The sequence below is a fragment of the Dermacentor variabilis genome, chromosome 1 (assembly GCF_050947875.1).
Source record: "Dermacentor variabilis isolate Ectoservices chromosome 1, ASM5094787v1, whole genome shotgun sequence".
Lineage (NCBI taxonomy): Eukaryota > Metazoa > Arthropoda > Arachnida > Ixodida > Ixodidae > Dermacentor > Dermacentor variabilis.
In genome coordinates, this window is record NC_134568.1 from 236,186,192 (window position 1) to 236,198,693 (window position 12,502).

The 12,502-nt window shown below is 42.9% G+C and overlaps 1 protein-coding gene across 7 annotated transcripts in view; it reads left to right on the forward strand.

Moving 5' to 3' along the window:
- Galphas (G protein alpha s subunit) overlaps positions 1 to 12,502 on the forward strand; it is a 238,054-nt gene that overhangs the window by 162,922 nt on the left and 62,630 nt on the right. For 6 of the 7 annotated variants that reach the window (XM_075671665.1, XM_075671682.1, XM_075671690.1 and 3 more), the window contains one exon: positions 12,244 to 12,311. In XM_075671665.1, coding sequence (XP_075527780.1) covers positions 12,244 to 12,311 — 68 coding nt within the window. Of the gene's footprint in view, positions 1 to 12,243; positions 12,312 to 12,502 lie in introns of those variants that run through there. The other variant, XR_012823267.1, reaches the window with a different exon arrangement.

Genomic DNA, 12,502 nt, shown 5'->3' on the forward strand with positions numbered 1-12,502 from the left:
ATGAAAGCGTGGGAGGCAGAACAGCCCCCCCAAGAGAAACCATTGCAGCAGCAGACATCAAAGAAGGCTATTCTAAAAATGGCCGCGATTCCCCCAACTACCGAGAGAAGAAGATTGTCCACCGACCGCAGGTAGGACTTCAACTTTCTAAATGGTCGCACCTCGCAATAGCACAAGGAGTATGCAAAGCAAGTGGGATATCACTGCAAACTTTCAATGAGAAAGTTACAGTACAAGTGCAAACGCAAGATAATGTCATGTTAGCCAGCAGCACAGATACTGTACTTGCCCACAAAGTGCTCTTCAAGATCGAGGAAATTCAACTAGGAGGAGTCGTTTACAAGGTTAATGCATGTGTCACTATCCCAGAATACGTTGCTAAAGGCGTAGTACATGACCTAGAGCCAGGAATTACTAATAAAGACCTCATGTCCAAAATCGTGCCAGAGGGCAGATAACAGTTATAGACGCAAGGATGCTTGGAAGGTCAAGCTCGGCCTTGGTCTACTTTGAAAGGCTGCATATTCCTTTCAGAATTAAGGTCTGTGGAGTATTACTTTGATGTAGGCCGTATAGAAAGTCTATACAGTACTGGAAACTTTGTGGTGACATTGGGCACAGGCAAGACATCTATCTGCACCCAAAGCAGAACTTCTGTCATTTTTGCAGTAAAATTGGACATCCCCTAAACCACGAATGCACACCAATCTGCAAAACATGCGAACTTCCGCATGAAACAGCCGGGAGGGAGTGTAAGAAAAAGCTCAAACCAGCGCCACCACCTTTCAGAGTTAAGCAAAAGTGGGAACAAGCACAACAAGAAAAGCAGCAGGAGTGGAATCTGAGCTCGCCCTCAGACTTCCCTGACCCAATAACATCTAGCAGTAGCCGCAGCAGCATCTTGCTCCCTACTACCCCATTTCCTCGGCCATCCCATAGCAACTCGAGATCCAGATCAAGCCAGTCTAGGTCCAGGTCAGGCTCAAGATCGCGATCTAGTTAGCAAAAGAGAATATCGCATGCAGGTATTGTGACCGGCAAAAGTACGAATAGGGAAGTTGAAGAAATAGAGAGAAAAACAAAGGAACGAGTTTCAAGCCAAGCTAGACAGCAAACGTTCATAAGAAAACTCGTCCAACGCTGCAAGGAACAAGATATCATCGTGAAGTGTAACACAGCGAAATCCAGCGACATCGAAATCTTTACCAAGGAAGAGGTGCAAGTGATCCAGAAAGCAATGGGACCAATAGTCCAGCAAGTCACGCAGCAGCTACATCAATACATAACTCAACAACTGGCAGAAATCCAAACAGGACTTCAAGAAATCAGCAATTTCAATACCCACGTTAAGTGGAATTTCGTCACAAGAACCGCACTAGACGATAAGCATTAACGAAAGAAGGCGCAAACCGACGTGCATGATGCCAACAGACGGGCCAGAAACACTGACACGGACAACAAATTAGAACAGAAAGGGAATCCACATTAGGAAAGAGCACCGACGTCAGCCTTTCAAGATCTGGCAATGGAACTGCAGATCACTTCGAAACAAACTAACAAATGTTCAAGAATTGGCAAAACTTGGAACAGCCTGAGGTCATTGCCCTCCAAGAAACATTTGGCAAGAACTTCAAAATCCAAGGATACAAGAGACATGTGGGCACACACTGCACTGCTATTTTCGCCAAAAGGACTCGCATGATCTCACACACATGGAAACAGAGCACACCCTAATTGAAGTAACACCGGAAAGAAAGACTCACCAGAGCCTCTTCGTCCTCTGCATCTACAGCCCTCCCAAAGATCTCCTTTAGTACTTTGATATGCTCCTCAGAGAAACCAGACTCCTAACGACAGGCCACAAGATAGTAGTGACGGTCAATTTTAATGCACCACATACGGCTTGGGGATACCATCAAACCACTAAGAAGGGAGCGAATGGGCACGACACAGCACAGCAATATGACCTGACGTTGTGGAATGATCCGCACACGCCCACGAGAATGGGCAGTAGTGTGTCTCGTGACACCAACCCCGATCTGACCTTTACCAAGGCATCAGTAGGGCAGAGTGAACCAGACTCAAGGAGGGCCTGGGTAGTGATCATCATATTATACAATTTAAAGTACTGCACCGTAAGGCACAGATTCAAACCAACAAGGCAAAAATCAAGGCTGGGCCGGTTTCAGGAAAAGTGACAAAGCCAGTAAAATTGAAGATATTGAAGCTTGGCTCTGCACCGTCGTTAAGGAAGCCAAAAAGCACACCAAGGAAATTAAGTTCACAATGGACACACAGGCAGTTGATCCACACCTCCTCCACCTATGGGAAGACTGAAGAGGGCTTCTCAAAAGGTGGAAGATGAAACACAACCAGAAATTCAAGCAACGCATCACCTGTATTACTCAACTGGCCGAGGCGTATGCTGAGAAGCTTAGCAGACAAAATTGAAACCAAACGTGTGACCTACTTCAAGGTATGCTGAGTATGAGAAAGAGGTGGCACATTCTCTAATTGCTTCTATGAACAACGCAAAACAAGGCACAATGGAGGCATAACGTTGCAAAGTTACTCCACTGTTACCAAGATACAGAGCAGCAAGTACTGGAAGAAATAAAAAATTAAGCTCACGGGAGGAAAAACTCCAAGCAAGAGTAATCCGAAGCCATACAAAGGCACGCCCAATCAGGAATTGGACAGACCCTTTTCGCATGCTGCGATTGGGGCCGCACTGGTAAAGCTAACTCGAAACGCCTCACTGGGAATGGACAAGGTCACTAACAAAATCCTTTGAAATCTCAAAAAGGAATCGGTAAACAATCTACTAAATTATATGAATGAGTGCTAGGAGAGGGGCGAGATCCCAGCAGTATGGAAGCATGCCAAAATCACCATGATCCCAAAGCCCAGTAAACTGCTGCAAGTAGGGAATCTCCACCCCGTTTCTTTGACATCGTCTACAGGAATGCTGGTGGAACACATGACACACGAACGCCTCACTCATCACTCGAAGACAATGACCTGATTCCCAAAATAATATTCGGCTTGAGGCAACATCTTTCCATGCAAGATGTGCTATTACAAATCAAATAAAACCTAATAGACTACTTGGGAAAACATCACAGAGTGCTCCATTCTGGCACTCGACATTAAGGGTGCCTTTGACAATTTGGCGCATGAGGCGGTACTCCGCAACCTCCAGGCGACCGGCTCTGGTGAGCGATTGTTTCGATACGTACAAAACTTCTCATCAGGCGGAACGACCACCTTCAGGGTTGGTAACCTAAGAACCGAAAACTTTGAGATGCTGAACAAAGGAACGCCTCAAGGGTCGGTATATCACCTTTGCTCTTTGACATCATGGTGATGCAATTGCCTAAATAACTAAACAAAATAGAAGGGCTCAGTCACACCTTTTATGGAGACGATATAACAATATGGACCAAAGCACCATCTACGGACCAACAACAGAACACCCTACAGGAGGCAGTAAATTGCGCCGAACTTCACTTAAATAATACGGATTACAGTGTGCACCCAAAAAATGAGAACTGCCAGGGCTCAAAGTGAGAAATCGAGGCAGACCTCCAGCATTTTAGCAACCCTACCCAAGCATAACACCTAACGGAATCCAAATACCATGAGTCGAGTCATTGCAAATACTTGGCCTTGCATCATACACAAAGATGGGTCAGGAGCTGCGACCCTCCCCAAACTTCAAACATCGCTCACCCAAGTGTCGCACCTCATTCAGAGAGTTGCAAACCAAAGGCACGGCCTTAAAGAACAAGACATGCTGCGTATCGTAGAGGGGCTCATCACAATCCAGATCGCGTATTGCACCCTCTATCTTGCCCTGACGAATGCAGAAATCGAAAAACTAAACATCATGATTAGAAAAGCTACCAAAACTGCATTGGGAATTCTCGAAAAGGCACCTACATCACGATTAATCAAACTCGGCCTGCACAATACGTAGTAGGAACTCACAGAAGCGCACAAAACAAGCCAGATTGAAAGACTCAAAATTGATTCCCACCGGGAGAAGAGTGCTCCTTCGGCTGGGCTACGATGTGGAGGCAACTGCGAAATCGGATGAAAAACTAGGCTCCCAACACGCATACAAGACTTAATCTTAGTGGCACCTGTACCCTGCAATATTCATCCAAACTTTCATGAGGAAAGAAGACGGGCAAGAGCAAGAGCACTCCACAAGAAATTGTCTGCAGACCCTAACACAAGATTCATGGATGTGGCTAAGTATCCAAGGATACCTGCTTTCGCAGCAACCGTAATTAATATCAAAGAATAAAAGGCCGCTGCAACAATAATTGCAAGACATTCGGACATGACCAAAGAGGTGGCAATAGCACTGGCCATCTACGCATGCACCAAAAATGCCGTAATATTGTGTGACTCGCAATCCGCGTGTCATAATTTCCTAAAAGCCGTAATATCCACGAAAGCTCTGAAAATCCTGCAAGAAATGTCGAAGCACGCGCAAGTTCCTGGGACCTACGTCCTCTGGACCCCTAGCCACAAGCTACTGGCAGGAAACGAAGCGGCAGACGCCGTGGCCCAAGATCATACAAGCCGGGCTATCCTGCCAGAGAGGTTCTGTAAGGCGACAAAGTCCGAGGATGTTCTAAAAAAATATATTCGGATATCCGGCAGCATTACAAATTTGAAAGAAGGGTATACCCCTTACCGCACTCCAGTCTCACCAGAGAAGAGACAGTTACTCTGCGGTGTCTCCAAACAAACTCCAATGTACACGGCATTATAATGCATAGAATGCACCCAACCCTATTCTCATGCCTTTGCCTCTATCCTGTGGGGTGCCGGACAGCCTTTGTCATATGGTGATGGGGTGTCCTAATCTTGTTGAATCCAACAATCAAGAAGCTCAATCAAGAACCGAAAACAAAAGCACAGAAGAAGACCAACAAGAATCATGAGAGGCCATGCTCGTGGCCTCGCAGTTGGGGGACCAGCGATAGCTGTGAACCAGGCCATGGAAGCAGCAAGGGCCAATGACTGCCTGGAATGAGGAGGCCACCTGCCTTGGGTGAAAAAAGAACTTTCTCACTGATTCGAAAGATTCAATGTTTGTTCTCTCTCTCTTCTTGAAATGTTTGAGACCAATGAATAACTTGTGCACGTAATCCTTTTTGTGAAGAAGTATAGCATGACTGACATTACAGTATTCAAATATTTAGTTACTCTGTAATTATGATGATTCATAAAGTGCTCAAAGAGTCATTCTACTACCTCGCTTTGCTTTCAGTGGAGTCTCAAGCGCCATCTATGTTTCATCCTCAATCAATCATCAATCAAATGTTTTATTTCCAACAAAACTTGTTGGAGGTCCTCCAGGCGAAAAGCTGCAACATACAGCTTGAATGTGCAGACATGTAGTCATAGTCGATCATAATTCGTGACTGAAGGGGATATTTGAAAATATTTGCTTCTGTACGCATCTCCTTTTTATTCGTGTTTGAGAATGTTCGACTCGATTTGCAATGAGTTTTACCATGTTTTTCAAAAATTTTTTTTCACTGGGAATTTTACTAACACCTTCCTTCTGATTTCTTCTTGAATAAAGTAAATGCTGGATTAATTCATTTTTTTTTTAACATTTTGCTATAGAGTGACAGCACCGGGTGACATGGTGTCAACCTGTCTTGACATAAAACAAAGTTCTGTGCCACTAAGGGAATTTTGTGAAGGCACTCAGGGAAAACCTGGAAAAGTCAGGGAATTTGGAAATGTCAATGTAGTAGACACCCTGGTTATAGGGCAATCCTACTGTTTTTCATCCAGATTTTCTTTTCCATATAGTGGCAAGGGAAATAGAGATGTGAGGGCTCAGAAAAAACGAGAATTGGGCAAGTTGTGGAATTTCGCAATAAATGTGCCATTTTGATATGCAAATTGCTATGCCAAATTGCACTGAAAGTGGAAAAATCTCCAAAATTGTGCCATGCTGCGTCAGAATAGCCTTGGCTCCGGCAGGCATCGGCAAACAACCGCTGGCACAGTGTAGGGCTTTAATCTTGTAGTTATTCTCCGAGGTTGTGAGAGAGTAATTTACGTATTCTGGGCACCAGTGGGCACAAACAGCCGCACACAAGCCCCCTGAATAAAACTAAAGGTTGCAACATTGTTTTATCTTGCCGTCTGAGCTAGTGAGCGAGCGCAGGCAATGAGATCTGGGGCTTATCCCTGCGTTCCTTTCGGTAGAATGGGGTCACATGATTGTGCTGGTGTTGTTACTGCGGAGACAAGTGCGTTCGCTTGTTGCCGGCCGTGCCTCACATTTTGTACTCGTATCGGTGCCATGAAAGTTGCTCTTGATTGTGGCTTGCAACCCCCTGATCGCGTTGATTACAAATCCTGATATCCCATGATGATCCCGAATCCTGAGCAACTTTCGTGGCACCAGAACCATGACAGTTGCTCTTGATCATGGCTCTGAGCCCCACTATCATGGTGATTGTGAATATTGATATCGCGGTGATCGCAGTGGTACAGCGCGATCGCCGCAATCAAAAAGAGCAATCCAAGAGGGCAAGCAGTGAGGGGACTCGGAATGAAGAGGCCAGGGATGGACTAATGTCGCTACTTTATCTTATTCAGGGGACTTAAAGCCTTACACTTATTCACTCAATGCGAACTCCATATGTTGCAGTGGTTCTAGTGAGTCTAAGTGAAGTCAGCCACATGCAGAATCTGTTTGAACCAGTTGCTGTTACATTACCTAGAAATGTATTTGAATAAACCACTGTGGTGTTTGCAAACCTTGCTTTTCACATATATTGAGAAGCACCTTCAGTTCCTTCACCAGAATTTGATACAAAATTAGTATGAAAAATGCCTTTAAGCTGCTCTCTAGAACTTCTTTAATGCTGTGGAATGCAAGCTTTTGTGACTGTTACCTTAGTTAATCATATCATTGCTCTAAATTAAAATCTCTCTAAATTATAATCTGCTTGCTCCAGATTGCTGCACTAATAAAATACATGTGCTACAGACTGCTCCAAAATCAGAATTTGTCTGCTCCAATTTGCTCCAAAACGAGAATTTACCTGCGTCAAAAATTTCTACAAAATGACTTTGGCCACTCCCATCGTAGATTGGGGAAAGAAGCTTTTTCTAGTTTTTTCCTTGTGCATGAATACTGGGGGGGGGGGGGGGGGACTCAGAGGGTCAAAGTTTAACTAAGAAGGTGGAGTTCATTGATGTAATTCATGCGGAATTTACGTTGGTGTAACTTTGCGAGTAAAAAAATTTACGCGACAAATTATTTCATTCAGTTTGTGTAAATTATTTGATCATGGTGGTGTTCTACATCTCCATTTTTTTGCTGCAACATGTGTCCTTTATCTACATTACATTTATCTGTAATGTAGATGTAATGTAAATATAATGTAAATGCATCTGCATTTACATTCATTCACAATGGTCCATCCCAAACAACTCCATGAAATCCAACCCTGCATGAGCCTTAAACCTTCTAATGAAGTTCATTTGCTGGGCCTGAGCACATTCTTTGAACGTCCTCAGGATTGCAGTCAATTTTTTCATTAAGAAACTTCTGTGAAAGTATATCGGATGCCATGCCTAGTCTGCCTTTGGATGTCTTAGTCAGAATGCAGAACAGAAGTTGCTGTTGGGTCAACTGAGTGCTAGAGAGCAGATGAGCCGAAAGATTAGTTCTGTCCAGCATATTTCAGCAGCTACTCCGCGTTTGTTTCTTGGCATCAGTGCAAGTGCACCATCCTATAGTAGTTCTGTCTGAGCTTTTATTATCGTTGCACAAGAAAGCGCAGCCCCTACTTCCCCTGTATATTTAACGTTCATTTTGCTGGTAGGTGTTCTCTGTAAAGGAACTGCTTGATTTGATTTTATTCTCATTCTAACAAGGCAAGCATGTAGAAATGGCCCTTGCTTCCCTCTCCTTTAAACTTTTGTGCAAGCTTTATGCTGTCATCTTCCTGCACCTTTTGAATTGATGCACTTGTAGACCAAGATTTTAAAGTTTTCCATATCTATATATTTAAAAAAAGATAGTTAGGCCACATAATTTTATTAGATTTTATATCAAGTGGATAGTTCTTACAGGTACAATGAAAAAAAACAACTAAATTAAGCTGTGGTAGCGCACTAATCATGCTTCATGAATGACAAAAAATTATTTTCTACTGTGAGGTAGGACACTTAGTGAGGCAGAAAAAACACAAAAACAAAATCTGGTGGGTGTTGCTGCCCTGAAGTTCCCAGCTGTCTCTCTTGAAAGATGTTGTGGATTTGGGTAGCATTTGCATCGATCTAAGCGGACTATTTTTCATTGATGAAGCATTACAGTGCATTCTAAAGGAACCAAAGGCTCAACCTAATAGCAAGTTTTAAGAACTTATTTGAAGCCAAAATGGCCCAAATACAAGAATAAAATTTTGAATTTGTGAGGTCACACATTTAGGCAATAAGGTTTTGATGAGCAATTTAGTACAGTTTCTTCATTTCTTCATTTATAGAAAACAATTTTAGCTCAGAATGAATGAAATTGTTGGAAGGATATGTTACCATTGCAAACTGTTGGAAGCAGGTTGCGTTAGATAATCTATTTCATTATGGCTGCTCCTTTGTCACCCTTCCGTAAGTCTAAAGGCGCCCACATGTTTGACCTTGTTTTTGTCATGGTATGTAATAGGTCACGTAGTGTCCTGCAATCCACAAAATGCTATTGTTCTGGAAGTCTGCAAGATAGTATACACCAGCCTTGCCTTCCTAAAAGCAGCTTTCATGGGTAGTAGATAATTCCAAAAGCTACTAAGAATATCGGAGCAAATAAGCGAATTATTTGTTTTTGAAATTTCAAATCAATAAAAAATGCATTAGAAAGTCCTTTTATTGAACAGTTTCAGGTCTCTTCATTTCTGTTATGACAGGAAACATGCCACTGTCAACACAGAAGTGACAGTTCTCCAAATTGGACAGGACCTTTCTGTTTTTATCCGTAACATCGTGCCATTGCAGCAACAACATTCCTGTATCTCACTCTTCACGGTTTTTATTGTTGTCGCTCTACTCGACCTTTGCTTTTCATCTTTTGGCAGAAAGGAAAACTCAAGTTTTAGCAGCGAGCATACTCTGGTCCATAATGCGCCCTGCCACATTCGGGATGTGGCATCACCTTGAAATCCTTTTGAATTGTGGGTTAAGACATCTCAGTTGCACCTTAAGGTGCATTGAATTAGCACAGATTCCACCATTACGTAGACAAATATGTCAGCCATTGAAACAAATGCAGCCAGAGCCACAGCACAAAGATAAAGCATGCTCAACACAGTGCCAGTAGCAAGGTCCCATGAGTTGGAAGGAAACTGAGAGCCCACCTTAACCTTTGCTTGAATGGTGGTACATTTATTAACTGCTTTTGTTTTGTCCTTCATGCTGCTATATTGAAAGTGGCATGAAATGAGCCACTTCTTTGCATGTTGTAACCTGCAACATTCCCAAGCAATCATAATGGTATATTTTGTACGTAGCAAACCATGGCATGTTTAACATTAGCAAGAGTGTGTTGGGATAGAAAGATGGCAATAAAAAACATTTAATTTCTATTTCCCAGTGAGCCTGTGCATTTGTTGTTTGCACACTTAAACGCCACTGATTAAGTTATGAACTGAAGATGCAAATCATATCTACCGAAAAATTTTCTGTAGAAGTGTAAAAAAAATGCATGACTATACATTTCTCATCTCTTAGAAGAAGAACTTGAGTGACACAGTGCTATCAAGAGCATTCCATCGCCTTTACTTCAATTTCAAAAGCGAACAGGACCACAGCAAAATCTGTCAGCCTTGACTTTCATGAGCACTATCACCATCAGAAATGTGTACCTGAATGGTAACAGAGCTGTTCGCTCAAGCCCACAGGCAATGCATTTGTATAAGAGGAAATTGGCTGACTGCAGCAATTCCTAAGGCTAGAAGCTCATTTACTGCAATAGTAGCAAGCTGTCATTGCAGACACCGGCATCTTTTCAAAAACCATTTCTTTGCAATGCTCACGCCATCCTAATCCACTACTACCTGTTGTGGCCTCAGAAATATATGCATGGGCATTCTTAGGGTTTGTGTAAGATGCAACTCCTTGCAGGAAATGCCAGAGCTGTGCAATAATGCCATGCTTAGCTTGTCCAGCTTGCAAGTGCACATTGCTACAGAGGAATCTGGGGACAGCGATGACTTGACGATGATGGCTGTTGGCGCAACTGAAAGGATGGATGGGCAGACGCAGGGACACTGTAAACCTGGTTTCCAGCTTTTAACTGATGCTGCAGTAAAATGCTGATATCCGCCTTGTTCTAAGCATTTTGAGTCGCCTCGCATGTGATTATGGAAAGAAGTTTGTAACGATGACAGGGAGTGCATTAGCTCTCAGGTAGCATATTGTATAGTGCTACAAATGTGTACCACATTCCTGCTTTCAGCTTTTTAATGTGTTAATATAAGCACTAAAGTTTGTAATTTAACAATCGATGCGTTTTGCCGATTGTGCCAGCCTGTCCAATGAGCTACACAAACGATTTCATATTTTTTCACAAAACGTTTTAAGAAGTGCTGGCTGCTGTAGATTAAGTATCCCTTACTTTTAATGGAGCATTAAAAGCTATGGTGGCCCAATTTTTATTTTATTTTTAAGCACTTCATGTTGCAGTATACCTGTGTGTGCCCCTCCCGCTTTTTTCTTATTGCACTGAATGTGTGTGTGTGGGGGGGGGGGGGCGCAACTGCTAAGGACTGACTAGTGATATGAAGATACACATATGAAGGGGAGGTTGCAGTACTGACAAAGATTTTATCCCATTTTTTTTAGGCAGCTGTAAACTCCATAATTACGGTATGAGGCTTCAAATTCTTGAGAACTCTGCAAATAATTGTCATCTTTTATGCAATGCATTAAAAACATGTGCCAATTGCAGTGCAGCTTTGGATGTGGAAAAGGAGGCTTTTCACATAGCTGAAGGCAGAGGTAGTGGTCATGCAGCATCACAACTTAGTAGCATGCCAGTCAGCTCAATGCAATGGTTGAAGACCATACAATGACTTTGGCACAGAAAACTGCCAAATTGGCCTTTACGACTGCGTGGTTCTTTTGGAAGTGTAGGGGAAACCATTTTTCCCTCTTGCCCCACTGTGTTCTAATTGGACTTAGCTTTGTACAGCACGAACATAGCGCTTGTGTATGTGTACATGGCTTTGGTACCGTGAAACTGCCACATCAGGTTTCATTGATGGGATAGTCTTCTTTTTCTCATCCCAAGCTGCACTGCCCTTGGCACGTCTTTTGAGCTATTGATATTAAACGTTAGCGTATTTGTTGTGCTTTCAAGGAATTGAGACTCCATTGTAGAAGTACCGAGTCAGCAGCTATCCAATCAAGAAATAAAAACATGACAGAAAATTTTGTCCGGGCTTCTTTAAGTTTGTGTAAACAGCCCATTGTGGGTATGATATGCATTCACACATGAATTTAGGAATAAAAACAATTGTATAGGTTGAAAACTACCATGGTAAGCATCTAGACATAATGCTAGCTGTGGCATAGCTAAAAGTATTAAAGCAACATTGGCAGCATCACCATTCGACAGGCCTTTTATCTGCCTATTGAGATCACTGAGATGATCTTCTGTTGCTAGTATAAAGGATTTGTAGTGTTAGCCCTAACCTGCCCTGTTAACACTGCTGCTGAAAAAGTCTAACATGAGGAACTAATCACGTATTCACCTTAAGTTCTTGTCCCTGTGGACCCATGGCATTTGAAGAGGGTGAGCAGGGGTGGTCGTTGCCCCATACAGATCTCACTGTCACTGCAAATGTTCTGCCAAGCAACTGCTTCCCTGCCCCATCACTCATCCCTTCTGCTAAGCACTTTTGAAGCCTCTGGGTGGGGCCATTCTCATAGACATGGAGTGTCATTGTACTGAGCATTTGGAAGAATTGTTTTTGTGGTATGACTATTCAGGGCCCTCCCCTATTGCATTTCATATATCATTGTGACTTGGGGCAGCTGTAACTGACCAGCATGAAGAATCCATTGTAATTTGTGTCTTAACTGTCTTAATTTAACTGTCTTAGCTGCCTCTAAGCGTAGAAGGTGCTTTTTATTGTAAAGCAGGCCACCGTAAAGATTCTGATGATGGCCAAGATTCACCTTTCTTTTTCTTTTTTCCAGCTGTTATTGAAACGGGAGAAGACCCTGAAGTCATTCGAGCAAAGTACTTCATCAGAGATGAATTCTTGGTAAGTCTCTGTGTTATAATTTTGTTCCTCAGTGTTTGCGCACATATCATGGTGTGCAACATTATGCCAATTCCACCTTTGTCTATGAAGCTACTTGCTGTAGCCTCCCAAGAGATGTGCGTGCATGACGCAGTGAACTGGCATTGCATTATGTGATCTCCCACACTTCTGCACTGTGCATAAAGCATGCT